This window comes from Bos indicus, chromosome 25, assembly GCF_029378745.1.
Source record: "Bos indicus isolate NIAB-ARS_2022 breed Sahiwal x Tharparkar chromosome 25, NIAB-ARS_B.indTharparkar_mat_pri_1.0, whole genome shotgun sequence".
NCBI lineage: Eukaryota > Metazoa > Chordata > Mammalia > Artiodactyla > Bovidae > Bos > Bos indicus.
The window spans coordinates 26906438-26933302 of record NC_091784.1 but is presented as its reverse complement, the minus strand read 5'-3'; the positions used below and the strand labels follow the sequence as shown (position 1 = coordinate 26933302).

The following is a 26865-nucleotide window of genomic DNA, read 5'->3' as shown; positions in this document are numbered from 1 at the left end:
CCTCTGTCTGGAGCACAAAGTGCTTCACCTGATTATCAACTTAATCTCTTCGTCTGAACACCACGTGTGCTGTTGGTCAGCAGCTGCGGCAGGTTAATCTTTGTACGATGTTGAGATGCTTCTTTTTTTTTTTTTAACTTTTTCCCAGCTGCAGTAGGTCTTCAGAGTGGCCCACGGACTTTTCTCTAGTTGAGGCACACGGGGACTTCTTGTGTTGTGGAGCATGGGCTCTAGGCTCGAAAAGTGAAATCAAAGTGTTAGACCTTCAGTGGTATCTGATTCTTTGTAACCCCATGGACTGTAGCCCATCAGGCTCCTCTGTCCATGGGATTTTTCAGGCAAGAATACTGGAATGGGTTGCCATTTCTTTCTCCAGGAGATCTTCCTGACTCAGGGATTGAACCCAGCTCTCCCACATTGCAGCCAGATTTGTTACTGTCTGAGCCACCAGGGAAGACCAGGCTTGAGGGCTAAGTGCTCTTATTTTGTTTGCAGAGCTCAAGGACCACTTCCTCAGAGAGGCTATCAAACTTCCCTGACCAGGTCAAATGCCCCTGATATCAGGTCCTTATAACACCATATGCCAGACTTCTTTTTTTGTGACACTTGTCATAGATGAACTTTTTTTCCCAAAAAATTCCACATGTACTTATATTTCACAAACCACAATTTCCAGAGCAAAAAGTTGGGCTCCAGTTGAAACCAATAGACCTGTATGGTTTCATACAGTATTTATTTATCTGACCTTAAAGGAATTTTAATCTTATTTATCTGACCTTAAAGGAATTTTAATTGTGACATCCATAAAATTAAAGGACACCTGGAGAAACTCACTGGCAGTCCAGTGATTAGGACTCCTCACTTCCACTGCAGGGCATGGGTTCAACCTCTGGTTGGAGAACTAATATACCCCATGGCCAAAAATAAAATAAAAGGTACCTGTACTTGGTGAAGAATCAAATATTTTTCCCATTTGCCAGAACCAATTAGCATCAAAATATTTGTCTTTATAACCAGAAAGTTTTATTTGCATTCATGTCCAGAGGTGCTTAATGGAATTTAATTTACATGCCTAAGCGTTTACTTATTTTAAACCTACAGTTCAACGAGTGTTAACTTCCTGGGTAGCTAAGTGGTAGAGAATCCACCTGCAATGCAGGAGACTCTGGTTCAATCCCTGGGTCAGGAAGATCCCCTGGAGAAGCCTCAGTATTCTTGCCTGGGAAATCCCATGGACAAAGGAGCCTGGCTGGCTGTGGTTCATGGGGTCACTAAACAGTCGGAAACAACTTAGCAACTAAACGACAACACTAGTTTTACTTAGAGTGTATGTTTATTAACTGTAGCTTGGCGATTTGGGGTGAGCAGATGCTTAAGAACCAAGCTGTTTTGGTGCCAGGGCTCTGTTGTGTTCAAGTCCCCTTGGGGCTAGGAGCCTCCTTGTTGTTCAGTCACTGAGCCATGTCTGACACTTTTTGACCCCATGGACTGCAGCACGTCACGCTTCCCTGTCCTTCACTATCTCCCAGAGTTTGCTCAAACTCATGCCCATTGAGTTGATGATGCCATCCAACTGTCTCATCCTCTGTTGCCCCCTTCTCCTCCTTCCCTCAATCTTTTCCAGCATCAGGGTCTTTTCCAATGAGTCAGCTCTTTGCATCAGGTGGCCAAAGTATTGCAGCTTCAGCTTCAGCATCAGTTCTTCCAATGATTATTTAAGGTTGATTTCCTTTAGGATTGACTGCTTTTATCTCCTTGCTGTCCAAGGGACTCTCAAGAGTCTTCTCCAACACTAATTGGAAAGCAGTCTCCTTAGTTCAGTTCAGTTCAGTCACTCGGTCATGTCTGACTCTTTGTGACCCCGTGAATTGTAGCACACCAGGCCTCCCTGTCCATCAACAACTCCCGGAGTTCACTCAGACTCATGTCCATCGAGTCGGTGATGCCATCCAGCCATCTCATCCTCTGTTGTCCCCTTCTCCTCCTGCCCCCAATCCCTCCCAGCATCAGAGTCTTTTCCAATGAGTCAACTCTTTGCATGAGGTGGCCAAAGTATTGGAGTTTCAGCTTTAGCATCTGTCCTTCCAATGAACACCCAGGACTGATCTCCTTTAGAATGGACTGGTTGGATCTCCTTGCAGTCCAAGGGACTCTCAAGAGTCTTCTCCAACACCACAGTTCAAAAGCATCAATTCTTCAGTGCTCAGCTTTCTTCACAGTCCAACTCTCACATCCATACATGACCACTGGAAAAACCATAGCCTTGACTAGACGGACCTTTGTTGGCAAAATAATGTCTCTGCTTTTGAATATGCTATCTAGGTTGGTCATAACTTTCCTTCCAAGGAGTAAGCATCTTTTAATTTCATGGCTGCAGTCACCATCTGCAGTGATTTTGGAGCCCCCAAAAATAAAGTCTGACACTGTTTCCACTGTTTCCCCATCTATTTGCCATGAAGTGATGGGACCAGATGCCATGATCTTCGTTTTCTGAATGCTGAGCTTTAAGCCAACTTTTTCACTCTCTTCTTTCACTTTCATCAAGAAGCTTTTTAGTTCCTCTTCACTTTCTGCCATAAGGGTGGTGTCATCTGCATATCTGAGGTTATTGATATTTCTCCCAGCAATCTTGATTCCAGCTTGTGCTTCTTCCAGTCCAGCGTTTCTCATGATGTACTCTGCATATAAGTTAAATAAGCAGGGTGACAGTATACAGCCTTGACGTACTCCTTTCCCGATTTGGAACCAGTCTTTTGTTCCATGTCCAGTTCTAACTGTTGCTTCCTGACCTGCATATAGGTTTCTCAAGAGGCAGGTCAGGTGGTCTGGTATTCCCATCTCTTTCAGAATTTTCCACAGTTATTGTGATCCACACAGTCAAAGGCTTTGGCATAGTCAATAAAGCAGAAATAGATGTTTTTCTGGAACTCTCTTGCTTTTTCCATGATCCAGCGGATGTTGGCAATTTGATCTCTGGTTCCTCTGCCTTTTCTAAAACCAGCTTGAACATCTGGAAGTTCACGGTTCACATATTGCTGAAGCCTGGCCTGGAGAATTTTGAGCATTACTTTACTAGCGTGTGAGATGAGTGCAGTTGTGCAGTACTTTGAGCATTCTTTGGCATTGCCTTTCTTTGGGATTGGAATGAAAACTGACCTTTTCCAGTCCTGTGGCCACTGCTGAGTTTTCCAAATTTGCTGGCATATTGAGTGAGCACTTTCACAGCATCATCTTTCAGGATTTGGAATAGCTCAACTGGAATTCCATCACCTCCACTAGCTTTGTTCATAGTGATGCTTTCTAAGGCCCACTTGACTTCACATTCCAGGATGTCTGGCTCTAGGTGAGTGATCACACCATCGTGATTATCTTGGTTGTGGAGATCTTTGTTGTACAGTTCTTCTGTGTATTCTTGCCACCTCTTCTTAATATCTTCTGCTTCTGTTAGGTCCATACCATTTCTGTCCTTATATTGAGCCCATCTTTGCATGAAATGTTCCCTTGGTATCTCTAATTTTCTTGAAGAGATCTCTAGTCTTTCCCATTCTGTTGTTTTCCTCTATTTCTTTGCACTGATCGCCAAGGAAGGCTTTCTTATCTCTCCTTGCTATTCTTTGGAACTCTGCATTCAGATGCTTATATCTTTCCTTTTCTCCTTTGCTTTTCGCTTCTCTTCATTTCACAGCTATTTGTAAGGCCTCCCCAGACAGCCATTTTGGTTTTTTGCATTTCTTTTCCATGAGGATGGTCTTGATCCCTGTCTCCTGTACAATGTCACGAACCTCCGTCCATAGTTCATCAGGCACTCTATCAGAGCTAGTCCCTTAAATCTATTTCTCACTTCCACTGTATAATCATAAGGGATTTGATTTAGGTCATACCTGAATGGTCTAGTGGTTTTCCCTACTTTCTTCAATTTAAGTCTGAATTTGGCAATAAGGAGTTCGTGGTCTGAGCCACAGTCCTTATCCCCTGCCTATTTCAAGTGAGACCATCTGAGGGCGCAAGGACCTTGGTCCCGCTGGGAGGTGAGGACACACTGGCTCCAGAAGGTGGAGTCTAGGGATGCTTTCTTCAACATCCGCTGGGAAAGTTCAGGGGTTTACCGGTAGTTGGGTTGGGGAACTGGAGAAGTAGGGACGGGGTCGCGCTGTTCACCATTCATTTATTCATCCAACACGTATGAAAGCCCCAACCTGGACACCGTGGGGGAGAGAGTAAGAGCTGTTTGTTGGCACGTCTAGAGGCCATTGGGTCGCAAAGAGTCGGACACGACTGAGCGACTGAACTGAAATGAGAGATGTTTACTACTTCCAGAACCTTTAAAGGCTCCATTATCTCTTTTGATCTCCTTCGATAAGAGGTCTGCCCAGTAGCGCTGCAGATAAGGAAGCCAGAGATTCGGAGCGGGGAGGCACTGCACCAGTTCACCCAGACACCTTTAGGTCGCTGGTCGCGGCGGGAACGCAGCCGGCGGAGGACCCCAGCGAGCGGCCCGAGTCACCTGACACGGGAGAGGCTGCGAGGCCGCAGGGGCGCGCTCGGCTTCCGTAGCCGCGCCGGCGCCCGGGCGTCTACCGCCCCAGCCCCTGCTCCAGGGTCACATGACAGGCTCTTTGGCAACATGGCGGTGGCCGTATTGCAGCACCCTGGCTGAGCGACCGCGAGTGCAAGTGGGCTCCTACCCGGGCCGAGGGGTGGCCTCAACCGGGGAGCAGAGGATCACAAACTCTCTTCAACCCCTTCCTGTCTCCGATCTCACCCGAGTTCCACTGGTCCCCTCCGCGCGGTGTGTCCGCCGGCGCGGGGACGCATGATAGAGCCCGGCTGCCATCCCCCGGCTCTGTGCTTCGGGGCAAGCTCCTCTCGTGTGTCCAGGCACATCTCCCTCGCCTGGGTTCCCTCCTTTCTCCAGCCTCCTCCTCTCGCAGGTGGGATCGTCGGTGGGACCCGCGGCCCACCGGGACCATGTCCGGGTCCGACACCGCGCCCTTCCTCAGCCAGGCGGATGACACGGACGACGGGCCGGCGCCCGGCACCCCAGGGTTGCCGGGGTCCATGGGGAACCCGAAGTCCGAGGATCCCGCGGTCCCGGACCAGGAAGGACTGCAGCGCATCACGGGCTTGTCTTCGGGCCATTCGGCTCTCATAGTGGCCGTGCTGTGTTACATCAATCTCCTCAACTACATGGACCGCTTCACCGTGGCTGGTACTGACTTCTGGGAGAAAGTTAGAAGAGGGGAAGGGAGCGGGGTCCTGAGTGGGGCTGCCTCGGACGGCCCATCCTGAGTCTTCTCCTTCCCAGGAGTCCTTCCGGACATTGAGCAGTTCTTCGACATCGGAGACGGTAGCTCCGGCCTCATCCAGACCGGTAAGTGGAGGCTAGGCACACACAGCGGCTCTTCTTTCTGTCCTGCCCTCCTTGAGGCCACATGCTGGCCTGCCTGGGGCCTCATTTTTGGGAGGTACTGTGGCCAGAGCTAGGGGAGATGGCCTCGACTCTACCCTGAAGCTGTCCTGTTTGAATAGGACACCACATTTAAAGAGATTTCAAGAGGGAGTCAGTTTAGTGTAATGGTATTTAGGCCGACATGGGTTTAAACATCAGCTTTTCACTGAATGTGATGGTAGGTAAGGCCCTCGGTTTCTCTAAGCCTCACATTCCTTGTGGGTGAGATGGAACTCATAATAACCAAACTCACCTCCTAGGGCTGATGTGAGGATTAAATGAGGTAATGCCTGTGAAGTGGATTGTGCAATGTCGGCAAATGGTAGGCACCCAGTAAATAGTAGCAGGAGGGGAAGAGGTGAGTGTTACTTGTTCAGAACTTTGGGATTTGTGGGAGAGGCAAAGCCAAGACCTACTCCTCTTTACCTTCCTTCCCTCCTTCATTCATTTCTGAGCACCTACCTGTGCCAGGCTCTGGAGGGAGTGCTGATGACATCCAAAGAGCATGGCAAGACCTCTTAGTCTCATTGTCTTCTAATCCTTTTATCAGCCAAAGAATCTGGGTTATTATTCTTATTTTATAAAGGAAGTAGGTAGTATTTTTATAAAGAAAAAATATTTTTAAAGCTATACTTTTATAAAGAAACTGAGGCTTGGAGAAAAGTTAAGACTTGCTTAGGGTCATACAACGAGTTTGAGGCAGAAGAAGAGTTTGAAACAAGGTCTTGCAGTGTTTTTTGCTCCACTCCAGGCCACTAAGGAAATGGAGATATTTAAGCCAAAGTTGGATGGAATGAGAATGGGATCACAGGTCCAGTTCTGCCCAGCTCCAAAGAGTTGTTGAGTTAGGGAAGAAACAGGTCTTTCTTGGCAACCTTGTTCATGTTTTCATTCACCTTATGTTTGCTGGGCACCTGTTTTGTGCCAGGCATTGTGTTAAGGGATGGAAACACAGTCATGCCCATTACAGGCAAGGTCTTTTTCTTCTGGAGCTAACATTTTGCTGTGCATGAGCGGGCAACAGTCCCTAAACTAATAATGAGGTAGTATTCTATAGGAATAACTGTTATGTCAAAGAAGACAGAGTAGATGAGATAGAGATTGGATATGTGGTGGTTGGGAAGGTAAAGAAGCTGAGGTCTGTGAAGCTCAGGGGAGAGGAGAGATTGAGAGATGGAGAGGACAGCATCTCCATAGCCTTCAATACCAAAGCCTTAAGTTGGTATTGAACTTGGCAGTTGGGCCATTGGTGCAAAGTGGAAATGTGGATAAGTGTGAGGTTGGAGAGGTAGGGAGGGGTGGATCAGATAAGATTTCGGGCCAGGGTATGGAGGATAGGATAAGTCAGCTGGGCCATCCATTCTACAGTGGAAGATTTGAAAGACATTGCAGACGGGGTTGGACGACTACTCCCCCAGCCCCAATCCATCCACACCCCAGAAGGAAGCTGTGATGGTTTCAGGATTGGGAGTTGTTCTATCCCTCTTCATACTCCCAAGCTGGGGTGGAGGCTGGGGTCGGGGTACTGAGGCTGGGCTGTGACTCTCTGCTTCCCCTCAGTGTTCATCTCCAGTTACATGGTGTTGGCACCTGTGTTTGGCTACCTGGGTGACAGGTACAATCGGAAGTATCTCATGTGCGGGGGCATTGCCTTCTGGTCTCTGGTGACACTGGGGTCGTCCTTCATCCCCAGAGAGGTGAGGTCCCATGCTGGTTCCTGCTCGCACCCCCACCCCCACCCCCTGCCCCAGCCCTCCCATCAGTCTTCGCTGCTGCTCTTTGGAGTCACTGCAGAGTGGGCCTGCGGAGCTTGTGTGCTTCCCTTGGTCCATACCATCTTTTATCCCTTGCCTGCCTGAATCATCTGCCCACCCCATCCTCTCCCCTGTTCTTCCAGAACCTTCTTCTGTCCATCATCCCCTCTCGCCCTTTGACTGGCGATTGACTCCTTCCATTGCGTACCAAACGCTCCTGTTCCTCTGCCATGGGAAAAACCTTACCCGACTGCCCTCTGTTTGTCTTCCTTTTCCTAGCCAGACTTCCCCAAAGGCCCCCTTACCCAGCTCCAGTCTGGGTGAAGGGGCAACCGGTCAAAGGCTCTGCTTTGCCTGTACTTCCTCTCCTCTCACTCTCGCCTTGAGCACGGCTGGCTTACCTGCCCCCACCACTCCATTGCCAAAGTCAACAGGGCCCTCTCAATTGCTAACTGTAGCTCCCAACTTCCTAGGCCTGTTCTCCCTTAATCTCCTGGAAGCCTCTGGCTCTGTTGACCCACTTCTTCCTTCCGGAAACTCTTCTGACTTCTCTGACTCCCCTATTCTGGTTTTTGCCCCGACTCTCTGGCTGTTGCTTCTTTACTCCTTTAAACTCTCCTCTGTCTGTTGTCACTCTCTGCCCTGGGACTCTGTCTCCTCAGCCCTGGACACTACGTACTCTCCTTGGGTGATCGTGCCTTGTCCTTAGCTTCTAGTGTCTTTGGCAGACAAGTAAACCCCCACCTAAGATCATTATTCACTACTGGGGTGTCTTGGATGGGTGGACGAGATAGAAATAAAGATTTATTTTGCACCAATAGGTGCAAAATAATGAATAGACCTTTGGTGGTCCAGTTCTCACAGTAGTTATGTGAACAAGTTGTTGTTATTATCCCCTTTTGCAGATAAGGAAACTGAGGCTCAGAGAGGTTAAGTTGCTTTCTCAAAGTCACAGCTAGTAAGTAGTGGAGCCAGGATTCAAGCTCAGGTCTGTTTGCTTCTGAACCCCAGGCCTCTCCTGCCATCCCCGCCACCTCCCCAGAGCGGGCTGGTGAGATTGGCGGGGAGGCTGGCCGCAGCGCGGGGTGCCACCTCCCCCATATCTCATTCCCCAGCGATTCTGGCTGCTCCTCCTGACCCGGGGCCTGGTAGGGGTTGGGGAGGCCAGTTACTCCACCATCGCGCCCACCCTCATCGCTGACCTCTTCGTGGCAGACCAGCGGAGTCGGATGCTCAGCGTCTTCTACTTTGCCATCCCAGTGGGCAGGTGAGTGGACCTCGAGCCTGATAGGGAGGCAGGAGGGCCTCGCCTGGGACGTGACTGACCAGCTGTCTCCTCCCGCACCCTCTTTCCCCAGTGGTCTGGGTTACATTGCAGGCTCCAAAGTGAAGGATGTGGCCGGAGACTGGCACTGGGCTCTGCGGGTGAGTTGGGTCACAGCCTGGGGGAAGGTCAGCAATATGCTCACTGACCCTTTTTTACCTTCAGGCACCCCCCTTTTAAGGCATTACTCACTCTGCTAAGCCTGCGGGAAGCCTAGCTGCCCTCACTATGAAGCCACACACTAGATAAAACTCTTGGTTACAGGTGATAGAAGCCATTGTAAACTGTAAGCCCCCTAATGGGACTGTATTGGAAAGTCCCAGGGTGAGCTTCAGGTAAAGCTGGATCAGGACACCCACACTGTCCCAGGAATTTGCTCATCTTTTTTCTCAGCTCTACTTTCTTCAGTGTTATCTTCATTCTCAAGCAAATAAAAGCTCCACATGTTTATCTTCCCACTTACAAACTTTAGCAGCCTGGATCCTTGAGTAGTAGTCCTGGATGGTGTCTGATTAGATGAATGCAGGTCACATGCCTTCCACTGAATCAACCAAGGCCTGGGAGGTTAATGTGACTCTTGTTGGCTAAGTCTGGGTTTCAAGCCCCACCCTGTTTGAACCAAATGAGTTGAGAGAGATGTAGGGAGTGGTTTCCCAAAAGAAAGTTAGGGAAAGTCCGTGGTTGCCAAGGAGGGAGTAGTTAGGCTTGCAGAAACGGGATCCATTGACCGTGACAGTCATCCCTCCCCTCAGTCACAGGTTTAACTTCCTTGAGCAAGCACTCACTGGTTGTTTGAGGTCTTGCCTTTACACACCCTTATGGTCTCTCATTCCCCAGGGCTGAGTACCTCCCAGTCTGTTCCCTTCCTGAAGCCCACTCTTTCCCCAGGTGACGCCAGGTCTAGGAGTGCTGGCTGTTGTGCTGCTGTTCCTGGTAGTACAGGAGCCACCAAGGGGAGCTGTGGAGCGCCACTCAGACTCACCACCCCTGAACCCCACGTCGTGGTGGGCAGATCTGAGGGCTCTGGCAAGAAAGTGAGTTTCAGTTCAGTCGCTCAGTCATGTCCGACTCTTTGTGACCCCATGGACTACAGCACGCCAGGCTTCTCTGTCCATCACCAACTCCAGGAGCTTGCTGAAACTCATGTCCATCAAGTCGGTGATGCCATCCAACCATCTCATCCTCTGTCGTCCCCTTCTCCTCCTGCCTTCAGTCTTTCCCAGCATCAGGGTCTTTTCTAGTGAGTCAGTTCTTCAAATCCGGTGGCCAAAGTATTGGAGTTTCAACTTCAGCATCAGCCCTTCCAATGAATATTCAGGACTGATTTCCTTTACTGGAAACTGACTGGTTTGATCTGAGTTTAGTTCCATCCTAACCTAACATCTGAGGCCCCCAGGGATGCCCTGGGGTCTGTTTTGAGATTTACTTGGGTGTGGTCTTTGTGTGTTCTATCAGCTGACCCTACCCCAAGGCAAGGAATGCTATCACCTTGGCCCCTTTGTGGCAGCTGCTTGAATTACAGGCCCAGATCCTGGGAGCTGGGACAACCATTACACCCAGTGCCCAGATAATTCAAATAAGCCAGAGAGGAAGAACAGAGGTCTCTGACCCTGATACCTCAGTGGAGTCTAACTTCCTCCCTCCTGATTGTCTACAGTCCCAGTTTCATCCTGTCTTCCCTTGGTTTCACTGCTGTGGCCTTTGTCACGGGCTCCCTGGCTCTTTGGGCCCCTGCTTTCTTGCTGCGTTCCCGTGTGGTCTTGGGGGAGACCCCACCCTGCCTTCCTGGAGACTCCTGCTCTTCCTCTGACAGGTACCTGGATGGGGACTGGGCTGGGGGGCCCTGCAGGTGGCAGGGGATGAAGTGGAGAGGGTCTGTGATTCAGACTCAGGCAAGGAGCGTCTGAATCCTGACTCCACAGCTACTTCCTCTCGCAGAGTCTCGGTTTCCTGGTCTGGGAGTAGGTGTCTTCCTCTTGGAGCTTTGTGTGCCATGGGGTTCTGTGCCTAGATAGACCTGGGTTGTGAGCGTGGCTGCGATGGACCATCTCTGGGCCTTGGGGGTGAGGCTAGGGGGCTTGCCAGGCAGAAGGACTAGCCCCCCTTTTCATCCCCCTCCCCTAGCCTCATCTTCGGACTCATCACCTGCCTCACCGGGGTCCTGGGTGTGGGCCTCGGTGTGGAGATCAGCCGCCGCCTCCGCCGCACCAACCCCCGGGCTGACCCACTGGTTTGTGCTGCTGGCCTCCTGGGCTCTGCGCCCTTCCTCTTCCTGGCCCTCGCCTGCGCCCGTGGCAGCATCGTGGCCACCTATGTGAGTAGCCAGCGGGTATCTAGGGGGGTGGTCTGGGTCCAGGGTGGAGGGATGGTGCACCGAGGGGCAGGATTGGGGTCAGAGCCGACTCTGGAGCAGGAATGCCTGGGTTTGCATCTCAGCTCTGGCCATTCTTAGCTGTGTGACATTGGGCAAGTGACTTAACCTCTCTGAGCTCAGTGTCAACTGCTGTAAAATGGGATTGCTATTAGCACCTGTCTCCTGCGGGTGTTGTGAGGGTTAACAGAGTTAACAGGTTAAAGGAGTTAACAGAGGGCCCTGGTACCTGGTGAGCCCTCCACATATCTGCTCATGTTGTGGTGAGACCCACCCCATGCCCCCTCCTTCACCACCTACCTCCCATCCTCCAGATTTTCATTTTTATTGGAGAGACACTATTGTCCATGAACTGGGCCATCGTGGCTGATATTCTGCTGGTAAGTAGGTGGCTGGCCCAAGGTTACCCCAGTGGCGGATGGGAGCGGGCGGTGGGTAGGAAACCTCATGTGTGCTAAGTCGCTTCAGTTGTGTCCGATTCTTTGCAACCCTATGGACACTGTACCCCTCCAGGCTCCTCTGTCCATGGGATTCTCCAGGCAAGAATACTGGAGTGGGTTGCATGCCCTCCTCCAGGGGATCTTCCTGACTCAGGGCTTGAACTCATGTCTCTTATGTCTCCTGCATTGGCAGGTGCATTCTTTACCACTAGGGCCACCTGGGAAGCCCCATAGGGAACCTCACTTGTCTTGAATTGTGATGGTCACCCCTTTTTCAGAACGTAGTCCTGAGACTGACTTCCAGCCCCAAGTGGGCCTGTAGTTTGGGCCTGCCCTGCCCTTCATCCCAGCCACACCTCTGAGCTGGGGTTCCCCTGATGTCAGCCTGGGGTGTGCCTCGGTCCTGTCCTTACCCTCTGCCTCCTGCTCCTCTCTCCCACCAGTACGTGGTGATCCCCACACGACGCTCCACTGCCGAAGCCTTCCAGATTGTACTGTCCCACCTGCTGGGTGATGCTGGGAGCCCGTACCTCATTGGTTCGGTGAGCAGGACCTCTTGGCCAGGCCTGGGGTAGGCTTCAGGGGCACCCTACGTTCCTGGCACCAGCCAGTCGCCAGCGGCCTGAGCACAGGCCAAATAAGAGGGTCCAGTCCAAGTGAGGCATCCGAGTCCCAGTGCCAGGCACCCCTCACCTCGAAGCCTCAGCTCTGCCGGCAGGATTTTGTCTTGGTAGATTTCCGCCGGTGAGGTCCTGGCTTAAGTCTTCTTTGTTCTTCTGGAGTTTGGGGGCTTCCTTTCCATGCCTCTTTCCTCTGACTTTTCTTTTCCTTCTTTTTTTAAAATTTTTTTGATGAAAAATTCTGCAAAGTCTTTGTTGAATTTGTTACAGTATTGCTTCTTTTTTATGTTTTGGTTTGTTGGCTGTGAGGCATGCGGGATCTTAGCTCCCGGACAAGGGGTCGAACCCGCACCCCCTGCGCTGGAAGGCCAAGTCTTAGCTACTGGACCGCCAGGGAAGTCCCTCTCTTGACCTTTCTTTCCCTGTCTCCCTGCAGATCTCTGACCGCCTGCGCCGGGACTGGCCCCCCTCCTTCTTGTCCGAGTTCCGGGCCCTGCAGTTCTCTCTCATGCTCTGCGCCTTTGTGGGGGCGCTCGGGGGCGCGGCCTTCCTGGGCACCGCCATCTTCATCGAGAGCGACCGCCGGCAGGCTCAGCTGCACGTGCAGGGTCGGTCGGGCCTCCCCTCTGTCCGTCCACAGCTCCCTGTCTAGCTTCATGATGCTGCCTGCTGGTCCGTCTGTCTGCCCGCCCAGCCCCGTGTACCTGGCCTCTCTTAGTCCTCAGCCCTCCCCTTCCTTGGCTTCGGGGCTGCCTGACCCATGAGCTTATACCCTGCTGTGTGCCCAGCTCTGCTGCCCTGTCCATTTGCCACTGCTTGTTTGTCCCCTCCCTGGGCCTGTGTTTGTCTTTCCATCCAGCCCTGGCTCTGATTCTCTTCCCCGGCAGGTCTGTTGCCTGAAACTGGGCCCACCGATGACCGGATCGTGGTGCCCCAGCGAGGACGCTCCACCCGGGTCCCTGTGTCCAGCGTGCTTATCTGAGGGATCACCGCTTGCTATCTGCAGACCTATCACAGCTGGCCCTGGGCCCACCCTGGGAGGTGCCCGGGGCCCAACTCCTCGGCTAGCCCATTTTCTGGGAGGGGCCTTGGGCCATGTTCCAGCTCCCACACACTACATGGGTGGCCAAGTGGGGACACTGGGGGCTCGGGACGGGGGAGCCCCTGCCCCTGGAGCAGCCCTGGGGCTCGGTGCTATTTGTAACTGAATAAAATTTGTAGCCAGAACCCCAAGTGCCTGCTGGAGTCTCTCTGGGTTAGGGACCTCTGACCTCTGGATGGTGGGAGATGCCCCCTCTCTAGGCCCAGGGTCCCAGGGGCTGTTGGGTGACCCCCGTGGGCCCTGGGGCAAAGCCCTGTCCTTCTGGGCCGGTGAGCATTGGGGTGGAGTGAGCTGGCTTTGTGTGACCGTGAGTCATGCCCGTGTCTCCCCTAGAGCCCGCCCTCCTTAGCAGGCCGGCCTGGGCGAGGTGGGGGTGGGCACACTGGGGGCCCCTCAGAATTCCCGGTGTTGGAGCCTCTCCTTGCTGCCTCTGTGAGCCATGGCTGTGGAGGCCACAGCCGCTGGCCAGCCTGTAAACATCTTTCCCTCCTCCCCCCAGTATGAGTTGCCCCTTGCCAGGGAGACCAGCTGACCCTTCTGGAGGGCCCAGGGTGGCTCCTGAGGTGGCCTCCTCCCCCTCCTCACTGGCTGAGTGGGGGTGGGAAGGGGGCGGGTGCAGCCGGCTGAGCCCCGATGATTTCCTGCCCTCACCCGGCGCTCACCACAGCTTCCTGCCACAGGCAGGCAGGCGCTGAGGAGAGGCGGGCGTGGAGCGAGGGGCAGGTAGGGCTGGGGCACAGGGTCTGTGTAGGGGTGGCTGGTGCCCCAGACTCCAGCCCAGGCCCTGGCCTGACCACCCTGGGGTCCAGGGTCTTCCAGAGCCAGCGCTGACGCCCGCTCAGCCCAGCGAGGGGAGGGGATCCAGAGGAACCCCCGCCTCCACTAGGCTCCCAGCTGGCCGCCGGTACCCTTCCCGGCCTGGCCCTTGCCCTGCTGCTTCTCTGTGTGGAGGGGTGTGCAGCAAGCAGCTGGGCCTGGTCCAAGCAGATGGAGGCGGTCAGCCCGGCTGTCTACGTGCTGGGGCCCCTGCTGCTGCCTCTCTTGGCTGTGTTGCTGATGGCTCTGTGTGTACGTTGCCGGGAGCTGCCAGGTGAGTGGGTGCCGGTGGGTTGACCAGATGCCCAGACAATGCCAGGGATCCTCACTCCATTCTCTGATCCCTTCTTTCCCTTTAACTGTCTGTAACTCTTTCTTGCACGCGGAGACGCTGAGAGCCCCATACTCCATCACCCTCTGCCCTCGTCACCCTCTTTTCCTGCCTCACGGGCCTTCTCTTCCCCAGGCTCATATGACACTGCCGTCTCCGATAGGTGAGTCCGCCCTGTCGACCCCGTTCGACTCCCTCAACGCCCAGTGTGGGGCTGGGCCCCTGGGGGACTGGGGTGGGGTCCAGGGCCTCTCCCAGCTGCTGACCTGCTGTGTCTCTCCTGCCAGTTTGACCCCAAGTAGCATCATGATCAAACTGCCTCGTGAGTACATGAGTGTCCCCTCCCTTGAGTTCGGGGAGAGGGTCCCCTGGCCTGGGAGAGCGTGTGCCTATGTTCTATTTCCCCCCTGTGGCCGCCCACATGGCCTGAGCTGGGGGTGGGGAGGGAGATGGTGTCCCTCTGCCCAGGCCTCTCCAGGGCCCCAGAGGTGGCAGGGGTCAGTCTGCCCTTTGAGGCCTTGTCCAGGGTAGGGGCGTGAGGTGTGGAGTCATTCCTTCAGCTTGGTACTGTGTCCTCAGCCACACTCGTCCCACGGCCATCCACCACTCCCTATCCGCTCCCGAGCCAGCCAGACCTGCTCCCCATCCCGTAAGTACCGCTCCCCCTGCCAAATCCCCCCCTTTACCCCCTCACCTCCTCGGATTGGGGGCCTCTTGCCCTGTTGCAAGCCCTCTCCCCTTAGAGCCCCATCCCAGCATGACCTCTGACCTTTGACATCCAGAAGGTCCCCGCAGCCCCTCGGAGGCTCCCACTGTATGGCATCGTCCCGGCAGGACTCAGATAGTGGTAAGTGTGGAGCGAGACCCACAGGGCTGGGGCCTCTGGGCAAAGGCCCCCTCTGAGCTGACTCAGTCTCCTTCTCGCGCTCTCTCTGCAGCCAACAGCGTGGCCAGCTACGAGAACGAGGGTGTGACTGGAACCCCTGTGGCCCCAGCTGGGAGGCGGCTGAGACCCATCCTGGGCTCCGCTGACCCTGTGTGGTCACCCCCAGAGGCAGCCTGTGAGGATGCAGATGAAGATGACTATGAAGAAGACTATAACAACGAGGGCTACTTGTGAGTGGCCAGGCGGGAGGTGGGGGCCGAGGCCAGGGCTGCTCGCTCACCTGACCCTTGACTCCCGCAGGGTGGTGCTTCCTGACAGGGACCCGGCCACCAGCACTGGCAACGCCGTCTCACCGGCTCCTGCGTCCAGCAAACCCGGCCTCCGAGACAGCGCCTTCTCCAGTGAGTCGGCCGTCTGACCACTCCCTGCCCCTCCGTGCTGCGGCGCCTCGGGTCTTCCCTCTCTTCCTGGATCCTTGCGGCCCTCCATCTTCTCGCTTCTCTCTTTCTAGCCCTCCTGTCCTTCAGCTAGGGGACTTCCGGCTCCAGTCTTCTTTTCTTTTCTCTCCTCTTCCCTCTTTGTCGTTTGCCTTTATTGTCTGCAAGATTTCCTTGACTCTATTCTTCTTTTGACTCCGAGCTTTTGTCTTTCTTGTCCAAAAGCTCTTCCCTCATTTCTGAATATTCCTTTCTCAGAGCCTCCTCTCTTGTTTCATGAAGGCGATATCATCTTGCAAATCTTGAAGGATAGTGATGATCAGCTGTCTTTTTTGGGTTTCTTTGGAAAGTTTTCTTCTGCTTCCAGTGCTGTTTCAGTTTCCTTTGGGCTACTTTTCGCTCTTCGTTTTGGTTTCATCCTGCCTCTTGGAGGCTTTTATCAGTGTCTTGTGATCTTCAGTGTCCGTTACTCTCTTCCTTCTATGCTTGCTCTGTGCCATCGTGTCCACACCCTGACTTTATTTGCCATCCAGATCCTCTCTAGCTCATGGCCTCTCTCTTGGGCCCCAAACCATCTGTCCAGGTGCTTATTTTCATTCATTCATTCACTCACTCATGTTCATCCATCCACTCACACAATTCATCCAGCATACTTACTGGTTGCCCCTGAAATAATCACTGCTAATGAGATAAAGTTGTGATTAACGCAGCTCACATTACTGAGGGCCTAGTACATGTGCTGCTAAGAGTTTTATGTGTATTTGGTGTTATCTAGTCACTGAGTCATGTCCGACTCTTTTGCAACCCTGTGGACTTAGCCCAGAAGGCTCCTCTGTCCACGGGATTTCCCAGGCAAGAATCCTAGAGCGTGTTGCCATTTCCTTCTCCAGGGGATCTTCCCGACCAACTTATTAATATTAAACCTCATAATTCCCAGGGGCTTTTGAGCTTCTCCCTTCCCCTCCTGCCTCTCATTTGTCCCATCTGTACAATGATTTGTGTATTTAACAGAAGATTGGCAGCACTTACTATATGACAGACCTTATTTTATTCAATTCACATTTTCACAACACCCCTCTGCGGTGGGTACCGTTCCTCACCCTATTTTACGAAACCGAGGGCTGGAGAGGTTAGGTAGATCATCTGAGGTTAGTTAATGCTGAGGCTGGACTTGAACCTGGGCATTCTGGCTCTGAAACCTGCTTGTCCACAGCCTCATGGAGAAAATAAGTCAACCCCTGAAAGAATAAGATGGCGTCAATGGCGCGAGGCACCAGGAAGGGACGAGGACAGGAGAGGGGGTCAGGGCACGCCTGGCTGAGGAGGAGGAGCCAATGGGGCTGATGACGCCCCTGACACCACCCAGCCTTGCGTGCTGTCTCCTTCTCCACACGTGTCGCCCAGCCCCACCGCCCCGAGCTGCTCCCTGTGTCCCTGCTCGCCAGCCTGGGGGATGTGCTGGGGTCTGTTGCCTCTCCTCCCACAATTCTGTTTTCTCTGATCAGTTCTGGTTAAGTTGCCCAGGTTCTCTCCATGGCCATGGGCGTCACAGGGCCAGCCTCTCTGTACCACTCCGGGCTGATGGTGGGCGTGATCTCTGGGTGGTGGTGGGGGTTCCTGTATGCAGGCGTCTCGGGCTGGTTATGTGGGAAGTCTTGGGTGTCTGCATTTGGGGGGTCTGGGTAACAGTCCCCGGGGCACCCATGCTTTTCCTCTAGTGGAGTCAGGGGAAGATTACGTGAATGTTCCTGAGAGTGAGGAGAGTGCCGACGCATCTCTGAGTGAGTGTGGGGGGCCCTCCTGATGCCCTCCTGGGGTCTGCCATCCCTCCCTCCCTCCCTCTTGCCCCTACCCCATCCTTACTCTCATGCCATCCTGGGGTGGGTGTCTCCAGTCCCCTGCCCCCCGTGGCTCCCTCGCCCTCTGCCTGGGTGTCCTCTTGCTCTCTCATCCTCCGTGTGACCTGTCCCCCTTTGGGTGTGGCTGTCCCACCTTCTGATCTGTCCCCACAGATGGGAGTCGGGAATATGTGAATGTGTCCCAGGAGCTGCAGCCCGGGGCGAAAACCAAGCCTGGTGTGTGTCTGTGTGTGTGTGGAGGGGGTGGGGGAGGTGGGGCAGACCCTGAGGGAGCCGCCTTGGAGATAGGGGTGGGTTCGCTTTATGAGCTGAAGAGCAGCCTCCCCTTCCCTCACAGACACCCAGAATTCCCAGGAGGTGGAGGACGAGGAAGCTCCAGATTACGAGAATCTATAGCTGAACTGAGGGCCTGGTGAGAGGCCCTGCCCGCCCCAGCCCTGCCCTGGGCCTGCAGGCCCTTGACCCTTCCCACCCTCTCAGCCCTCTCTGTCTGACTCTGGGACCCCCTCTGACCCCCACCGACAACTCTCCCCGACTCACAGCCCCTCCCCATCTCCCTGTCCTCTTGTGTTTCAGTGTGCGGCCGTGCCTGATCTGGAACCAGCCTCGCCTGGGAGTGCTGAGCTGAGCGGCTGGCGGTGGCTCTACGGGGCCCCACTTGGCAACCTGCCCCGGCTGCGGCCTGACAAAAGCCTGAGAATTTTCCCCCTAACTTATTGTCACTTTGGGGTCCAGTCTCTGTGGGCCCCGAACTCTGCACCTTCTGACACAGCCTGAGAGTGAACCACCCCGGCCCCAGCCCTACTCTGTCAGAGAATAAAGGCTGGTGCGGTCTGCAGTACTCTTGGCTTTGGCTGGCCAGTGGGTCGGAGTCAGGGTGAGGGTGGGCTGTGTCTGAAGGCTTGTGTGGTTGTGTGAATGCATGTGTGTTTCTGGATCTCCATTCTCACAGGCCCTTCGTGCTCCCAAGGGTCCTGACCAGGTACGTGTGAGTGACTGCACTGAAGCCTGGGATTCGTTGCTTTCTGAGTGAGGCTGTTTCTGACCCCGACTGGCACTCCTGGGGCTCAGACACATCTGCCCACGAGATAGTCCTTGGAAGTGGCAGGCGACGACTGTGATGATGGGAGAAGGGGGTATGGGAAAGCACTGGGTGGGCAAGACCTTCCCCACTGGCTCCCAGTTTCTCCATCTTTAAAACAAAGGAGTTGACTCACTGACCTCAGAGGACCTTCTTAATTCTTAATTTTTGTGGTTCTTAATAAAACAGAACTTTAAAAAATTGTCTAAGCGACTGAAAATGTTAACGGGCAGCGCAGTCTTCTTCAGGCTTGGATATACAAATGACTTGGGGGGGTTTTGCTAAAATGCAGATTCAAATTCAGTCAATCTGGGATGGAGCCTGGATGGACTCTGCATTCCTAAGGAGCTCCCAAGTGGTGATTCTACGATTGCTGTTCTGAGACCCTGTTCCAAGTCGCAGGGTCTGGTGGATACCCTGGTTGTTGTGACTGGCTTCCCTGTGCAAGCGCGTGACAACCTGGTCAGAATGAGGCCCAGCGCTGGATGTGGGTGAGAAGCATCAGGAAGGAGAAGCTTTCTTGTTCACGGCAGTCGTGGAGCAGGGAGAACGTGGCCCTGGAGCCCCGCCACCTGGAGAGTCTCCCGAGAACGAAGCCAGCATGGAGGGGAGAGACGGCCTGGAGATGGGCAGGGCTGGCTTCCTGGGGGTGTCAGAATGCTTGGACCCAGTCCAAGCTGAAGATAGACATCCCCTCCGACTGCCAGTTACTTGAGCCAATAAATGACCAGTTTCCTTCAACCAGCTTAATGGGGGGGGTTTCTGTCTTACACAACCAGAGTAGGCCTGAGTGAGATGCAGAGTCGTTGGCATCCTTTGCAAAGCTGTGGGCTCCAAAGGTGATAGCTAGTCACAGCTCATCTGTGGAGCGCCTGTCGCATCTCCCGGCTTATTTTATCATCATCATGCCCCTGTTGTCAGTGAAGGTGCCTATCTCGTATCCCCATTTTGCAGGTGAGAAAATGCAGGCTCAGAGAGGAAAAGCAGTTTGCCCAGAGGCAAACAGCCAGAATGGCAAATCTACGGTGAGATGTTTGCCTGTTGGTCTTCAGAATCATTGCTGGCAACACCTTTGCTCTGGGTGTTATACTAGCTGCTGGCTGCCCCAGGCGGGGAGGTTGTGAGAGGCCCGTTGTAAAAGTGGGGGAAGGAGGTCTGGGGAGGGGCTTGACAAGCTAGATGTCAACAGGTGGCATTAAGTCATTTGGTTTGGAGGTAGTTACAAGGCAGAGGGGGACTTCCCTGGCAGGCCACTGGTTAAGACTGTGGACTTTCTCTGCAGGGGGCATGGGTTCAATCCCTTAGTCTAGGGACTAAGATAACCACAAGCTGTTTGGGAACTAACATCCCACATGCCTTGCGGCATAGCCAAATAAATAAATAAATGAAACAACCCAAACCTGAAATAATTCCAAATGCCGTTAAAGGGCAGAGGCACCTTCCTGCCTGGGCTGAGGCACAGAAAGAGTTTACCAAAAGGTTATGTTGGTGCGGTCACCCTGAGGGTCATCTAGCAGCATCTGTCAAGAAGACGGTGTGTCCCCTTGCCTAGCAAATCCCTGGGTATAAACCTGGACAAACCAGCACGTGGGCTAAGGGAGTGGGCCCCAGGGGCTCAGGGCAGATTGTAATGGCCCACAGTGGACACGGCGGAGGCCGTCACTGGGGGAGTGGGCAGCGGAGGTGCAGTCTAGTGACACGGTGGAAACCCACCAGCAGAGAAAACTGGATTGGAGCAACATCTGTCAACTCCGATGAATATCACCAACAGGATGTGGAGTGGGCAAAGGAAAACAAATGGTTTTATTTATATAAACTTAAAAATGATACATGAAAGATCTGTATATGTTGTCCAGGGATACACATATATGCAAAGATACCAAGACAGGCAAACGAGGGAATTCTCGGGTGGTCCAGTGGTTAAGGTTCCATACGTTCACAGCTGTGGGCCTGGGTTCAATCCCTGGTCAGGGAACTAAGTATCCCACAAGCTATTCAGCTCAGTCAAAAAATAAAAGATAAAGGAATGAGGAATACCAAACTCATGAGAGTGGTTGTTACCACAGGCCAGAGTGGGAGGGTTCCTGGGAAGGGGTTCAAGAGGGCCTTCATGGTATGTATAATGTCTTGTTTTTAAGCAAGGTCTGATACATAGGTGTACAGCCACTCTCCTGAGTTTGGGGACTTCCCTGATGGTCCAGACTTGCCTGATGATTAAAACTCCACGTTCCCAATGCAGAGAGCCTGGGTTTGACCCCTGGTCCAGAAACTAGATCCCACATGCCACAGCTAAGATTCCCCATGCCTCAACTGGAAGACCCCAAGTGCTGCAACTAGCGATCCTTCGTGCTGCAAGGAAGATTAAAGAGCCTGCACGCCGCAACTAAGGTCTGGCACAGCCAAATAAATATAAAACAAATATAATTAAAAGTCTAAGGGAAGTCCGGCCATCAGGGAAATATATAAGGTCCACTGGAGAAGGGAATGGCAACCCACTCTTGTCTGGAGACAGAGGGTTGCAAGAGTCAGACATGACTTAGTGACTAAACCACCACCACCATAAAATTAAACATTAAAAAATAATAATAATTAAAGAAAAAAGGCCATCAGGAGGTAACAGCTCTCTAGATTTAGTGTCAGAAGCAGTCCTTGAGACAGGGGTCCCAGTGAAATAGTTTATTTGGGAGGTGGTCCCAAAAACAATGACAGGAAAGTGAGATAGGAAAGAGATGGCAGCTAACAAAGGGTGTATGAAAGAGCCAGTTCCCCTGCAGTCAACAGCCTGGTGAGGAGAGGAGCGGGGGCGGGCTGGGAGCCTAGTGTAGTGGGTGGGTGTGAGCCATGCTGCCCTGGGAGGGAGCTGAGGTGTTTGACAACATCTCCCACCAGTTACCACTGAGGGCAATTCCAGGAGAAGCCGGGGATGTTTATTCTCTAGAACTTCTGGCCTCCCACCTATGTGGACACAGTGGGCTCCGTGGCCCCAGCAAGCCTGGAACAGAGGAAGGCAGGTTCTGGCAGATGCGTGGGCCACTGCACCCTGAAATGGTGAGGAGGTGCAGACTGACAAGGCATTGTCAGTGCCTGCTACAAGAACTTGGGCTGAGACGTCCCTGGTGGTCCAGTGGTTAAGAATCCACTTGCCAACGAAGGGGACACAGATTCAGTCCCTGGTCCGGGAAGATCCCACATGCAGCAGAGGAACTAAGCCGTGCACCACAACTATTGAACCTGTGCTCTAGAGTCTCGTGCTCTGCGACAAGAGAAGTCACTGCAATGAGAAGCCTGCTCACCTCAACTGGAGGGTAGCCCCACTCTCTGCAACTAGAGAAAGCCTGCATGCAGCAACAAAGACCCAGTGTAGCCATAAATAAAGAGCTTGGGGCAATCCCATTTTTCTCAAAATGCACTGTATGGCCCATAAATCCTGGGAGAAGCTTCTCAAGAAAGCATTCTGCATTCAGAAGAGTTTGGGAAAACCGCCTTCTCTGAATCCTTCTGGCAGGGTCGGATGCACTTTGATGAGTTCCTGGCTCTGAGGGCTCCTGTGACTCTTTGTCTAACCTAGTACTCCCCACATATATTTGACTTCAGAACCTTTAAAAAATGTTATTATTAGCATTTTGCTGGCCACCTTTTTAATGTCTACAGAAGACCTCTTTTGTTTTTCCTTGTCTGTATCCATGCCTTCTTTCAATGATGCCACCTGGATTTGAAATGTCTATGTGGCTCAGGTGGAATTGAAGTCTTAGATGTGCCTGTGACCCAGAACTGGCCAATCATTCATTATATCCCACCCCCTGACCACAGTCATTGGTTGATAAAAGGGCACATGCCCAAATTTAGGCCAATGAGACACATTCCTGAGACTTTGGGTAGAACTAATGGGGAAGAGTTCCTAGTAGGTTGTCCACTGAGGGTGTTAAGCCCATAAGACATAGACCTAAAGCTTTTGCAGGCTTCCACTTGGAAGAAGCCTGCCTGAGAATGAAGACTCCGGAGAGGAAAGCAGAGTCAACACAAAATAAAAACAGAAAAATTGAATCCTAATAGCTGTATAAACTCCCAGATCCAATGATCCATTGTGCCTGAAGGCATTACTCCTTGATGAGTTTATCTTTTTTTTTTTTTTTTTCCAGTTAAGCCAGTTTGAGCCAGGCTTTCTTTCACTTGCCACAAAACGATTGCTCGTGGATAGCCATGGCTCCTCTCATTTCCACCAAATCCCCGCCACAATCAGGCCAGCCTGGGCTGGTGATCAATGTGTGAAACTCACCTTTTTCTTCACCTTCTAACTACCCCTCAGAGATACCTGGGTGCACACTTTATGGCTGGTAACCCATCTGTCCTGTGCCTATCTTCCTCCTCAACCCTGTAGGGAAATACTTCTGTATTTTTCTTAACTTTTGCTTTACTTACTTGGTATTATTAGTCCTGGAGCTGATGAGCAAGAATTCCAGAAAAAGAACCAAGTTTGGTGGCAAGAGCCCTGGAATACAAGTGAGGAGACTGAAGTTTGAATCCTAACTCTGCCACGAGATTTCTGGGCTTTGGGAATCTTTGAGGATGTTGAACTTAAGTTTTGGGTTGTTTTTTTTTTTTTTTAATACAAATTTATTTATTTTAATTGGAGGCTAATTCCTTAAAGCATGATTTTTAAAAAAAGAACTTATTTATTCATTTGGCTGTGCCAGGTCTTGGTTGTGGCATGCAGGAATCTTTTTAGCTGTGACATGCAGAATCTTCAGTTGCAGCAGGTGAGATCTATTCCCTGACCAGGGATCGAATCCAGGCCCCCTGCGATGGGAGTGAGGAGTCTTAGCCACTGGACCACCAGGGAAGTCCTGAACTTAAGTTTTAAAGCCTTCTCATTCTGGGGTCCCTAGCCCCACAAGGTGTCCCTGAAAGTAAAAGAATGGAATCCCTTGTTGCTGAGAAGGTTGGAACTCAGGTATGGCTGGAGTCAGAGGCTTAAGTATCACCACCAACTTCTAGTTCCTCTTCATCTCTCCTTTCTCCACTGATTTTGTTTTCTCTCCCTTGTGGTCATGTGACAATTCGAGCAGCTGCAGGGAATATGTCCTTCCAATTTCTAGCCTTGGGGCAGTGTGGGTGGAAGGGAGGGATGTCCCAGCATCTCCAACAAAAGCCGTAAGCTTACTCTAATGACCTTAGCTTGGGTCGCAAGACTCCCTGGTCTTCCCGGGTGGCACCAGTGGTAAAGAACCTGCCTGTCAATTCAGGAGACGTTAAAGACGTGTGTTCAATCCTTGGGTCGGGAAGATCCCCTGGAGAAGGAAATGGCAACCCACTCTAGTATTCTTGCTTGGAGAATCCCATGGACAGAGGAGCCTGGCGGGCTACAGTCCTTGGGATCTCAAAGAATCAGATATGACTGAAGTAACTTAGCACACACATACAAGACTGCCTGAACCAATCATTGGCTGGGAGAATGCCATAAACTGACTGATTTGGGCCTGGGTCCTATGTTCCTCTCTGAGGGATTGGCAACGGGGAAGGCGCCGAAAGAAAATTAGGGGCTATTGCTGGTAGAAGGGAAGATGGTGGTTGGGATGACATCGCACATTTGGGGTTCTCACATTTTTTGAGAACCACACTCATGATTTCACCGAGTCTCACAACACTCCTGTCTACAAGGTATGAGGAAGCCCCTCTTGTAGAGAAGAGAAATAGACTCAGGGAAGTTAAGTGATTTGCTTCAGGTCACACAGCAATCCCAAAGTTACTTATGAAAGCAGGGCCTACTTTGGAAGGGAGGGAGGGAGGCCATATTAGAAGTTCATGTCTGAGCCACCAGGGAAGCCCCTAAAAGTTGGTGCAGAAGGTGAAAAGAGAGAGGCAAAGCAAAGGAGAAATTCCACAGAGAATAAATTCTGCTTGGCAGGACTTCCCGGGTGGTCTAGTGGTTAAGGATGCAGCTGCCAATGCAGGGGACATGGGTTCAATCCCTGGTCCAGGAAGATTCCACTTGCTGCAGAGCAACTAAGCCCAGGCCCCACAGCTACTGAGCCCGAGTCCTGCAACTACTGAAGTCCGTGTGCCTAGAGCCTGTGCTCCACAAGAGAAGCCACAGTGATGAGACACCTGCGAACCGCAGCAAAGAGTAGCCCCCGCTCGATGCAACAAGAGAAAACCTGCTCACAGCAAGAAGACCAGTGCAACCCAAATAAATAAAAGCAATTATAAAAATCATTGGCATAGGGACTTTTGCTAAAACTTTTGGAACTAAGGCTGTCTCTTTCTCTCTCTCCTGGGACCCCTCAACATGGAGGATGTGGGCTTGGAGCTGCCAGGGGCCACCATGTGAAGGGCACCTGTGAGGGAGAAGGCAGTACAGAGGTGAGCAGCGCCAGGTAGGGGGAAAAAGGCTTCTGAGACTGTGGGTTGAGGTCCTGGATCCATTCGTTCCTGAAACTGGCGCCACCCATGAACTGCTCAGTTACAGGAGTTAATAACCACCCCTCACTTGGCTCCGCTCCAGCTGGGTTTCTGTCATTTGCAAATAAAAGGGCCCTGACTCATCTAGACAGGATGCTGTGGATCATCGACTTTCAACAAGGCCCACCTGCAGGCACTGACATAGGCCACGCAAGATGCCACACACTTCACATATGTTCGGTGGCTTCTGTGACCCTGAGTAAGTTCTGCTCATTATCACCCTTTTACAAATGAGGAAACTGAGGCTCAGAGAAGGCAGGTAGGTGGCCAGACCAAGCAGGGGATTGACCGAGTGGTCCAAGCAACCCCTGTTCCCGAGTGCCTCCATCTGTACCCACCAAATCCCCCCTCAGCCTCTCTGTCCACCTGTGTCTCTCAGCGGGTAGACAAGGCCACTCAGAACTCACTCCCTGGCAGAACTTCAAATGGGCTGCTAGCTCTGGGGAGATGAATAATTGAATCTAGAAGAGAGATGCAGGGCTGTGAGCAGCTGGGCCTGAGCTGAGTCCCTCTTATTGAGGACACACAGACTACGTGAGCCTGAGGAGTGGATACTTGGACTATCTGTGGCCCTGTGGGGGCTGGGAGTCCTCTGAGCTCTGCGTGAGAGGGGGACCCGGAGCCCCTCCTGCCTCCAGGCTAGGGGTCCCTGTCTGCCTCCTCGTGCGCCCTGGCAGGGGCCTCTGAGTGCCTCTTACTCTCTCCCACTGACTCTCAGGCCTGCCTTGTCGTTCTGTTTCCGGGTCCCCTCCCAACACCCAACCCCAGGCTCTGACTCCGGCCCCCTGTCTCCCTGAGCCATTTGCCACTTTCCACTTATGCCCTCCCGTCTCCTCTCGTCTTGGGTGCCTCTGGGTCCCTGTCCCGTGTCTGACTCTCTGTCTCCGTCTCTGAGGGCCTCAATCTGTTTTTCTGTCTTGAAGCTGTTCTCTCTCGTCTGTCTCTCTGCCCTGTCTCTCTCTCTCTCTCTCTGGTTCTCTGTCTCCCTCCTCCTCTCCCTGCCCCTCCCTCCCCACATCCTGAGTTGTCTTTGGGGAACCGGAAATTTGGGGGATCAGAGAGATACCAGGAGGCTCAGCTGCTGCTGCCTAGAGATAAAGTGCGTGTGGGGGGCGCGGGCTGGATGGGGGATGGGGGAGCCCAGAATCCACCGCGTCTTCCTCCCGGCCCTGCTGCACGCAGAGACTGACAGGAATTATGTCACCCCTTCGGGGCTCAGCCCTACCCTCTGGGGACTGGGCCTGATGAACCCGCCTCCCTCTCGGGGTTCCTGTGAGAATTCAACCAAGTCTCCTGGCTGGAGCAGGGGCTTGGGGTTGGGGGGCGGGAAATGGGGCGAGTGAGGGGTAGAGAGCGCGCGGGGTGGGGTGAGGCTGGCTGGGGCTGGTGAGGGGCTGAGGAAAGGGGGCTCCCAGATGCTCTGAGCTCCTCCATTCCCCTACCTGCTCCTCAGGAGTCCCGCCTATAACGCGGTGGGCTTATGTATTTCAAGGGATTTCTCGACCCTTTCTCCATCGCAGGTTTTCCTATTCACGGCTTTAATCCTCACAGCACCCTGAGGAATTGGGTTCTGTTATTTATCCTATTCTAGCGAGGGGGAAACTGAGGCACAGAGAAGTTGAACGACCTGCCCAAGGTCACTCTGAAGGAACTGTTGACGTGACAGGACTCTGGTTGGATTAGACTGGTCGTTGCCAATGTCTAGGTTCACCGTATATGCACCTGTTTTAAACAGTGGCAGCATTGTCCTTGTTTAGTCGCTAAGTCATGTCCAACTCTTTTGCAACCCCATGGACTGCTGCCCACCAGGCTCCTCTGTCCATGGGATTTCCCAGGCAAGAATACTGGAGTGGGCTGCCATGCCCTCCTTCAGTAGCGTCATCAACTCACCTTAAATCCTGGGGAAAGAGAGTAATTTTCTCCTCAATTCTGATTA

At 52.8% G+C, this 26865-nt stretch overlaps 2 protein-coding genes across 5 annotated transcripts; both read left to right on the top strand.

Moving 5' to 3' along the window:
- Positions 1 to 4596: 4596 nt before the first annotated feature.
- Positions 4597 to 13185, top strand: SPNS1 (SPNS lysolipid transporter 1, lysophospholipid). Its single transcript, XM_019988102.2, has 12 exons — positions 4597 to 5209; positions 5306 to 5371; positions 7010 to 7146; positions 8319 to 8470; positions 8562 to 8628; positions 9416 to 9561; positions 10185 to 10340; positions 10652 to 10841; positions 11213 to 11278; positions 11782 to 11880; positions 12395 to 12566; positions 12846 to 13185. Exons 1-12 carry the CDS (start codon positions 4969 to 4971, stop codon positions 12938 to 12940), a joined length of 1587 nt encoding a protein of 528 aa, XP_019843661.2. The 5' UTR covers positions 4597 to 4968; the 3' UTR covers positions 12941 to 13185.
- A 555-nt stretch (positions 13186 to 13740) lies between these two features.
- On the top strand, positions 13741 to 18230 carry LAT (linker for activation of T cells). Of its 4 annotated transcripts, none has more exons than XM_070779854.1 (11): positions 13741 to 13783; positions 14343 to 14370; positions 14495 to 14529; positions 14787 to 14856; positions 14990 to 15054; positions 15146 to 15323; positions 15394 to 15494; positions 17249 to 17311; positions 17543 to 17605; positions 17727 to 17801; positions 17966 to 18230. In XM_070779854.1, exons 3-10 carry the CDS (start codon positions 14514 to 14516, stop codon positions 17783 to 17785), a joined length of 615 nt encoding a protein of 204 aa, XP_070635955.1. In that variant the 5' UTR covers positions 13741 to 13783; positions 14343 to 14370; positions 14495 to 14513; the 3' UTR covers positions 17786 to 17801; positions 17966 to 18230. The 4 variants fall into 4 exon arrangements, with proteins under 4 accessions (XP_070635955.1, XP_019843666.1, XP_019843665.1 ...); XM_019988107.2 differs by lacking the exon at positions 13741 to 13783 and adding an exon at positions 13790 to 14150; XM_019988106.2 differs by lacking the exon at positions 13741 to 13783 and adding an exon at positions 13790 to 14150 and having other exon boundaries at positions 14265 to 14370; positions 14993 to 15054.
- The last annotated feature ends 8635 nt before the right edge of the window (positions 18231 to 26865 follow it).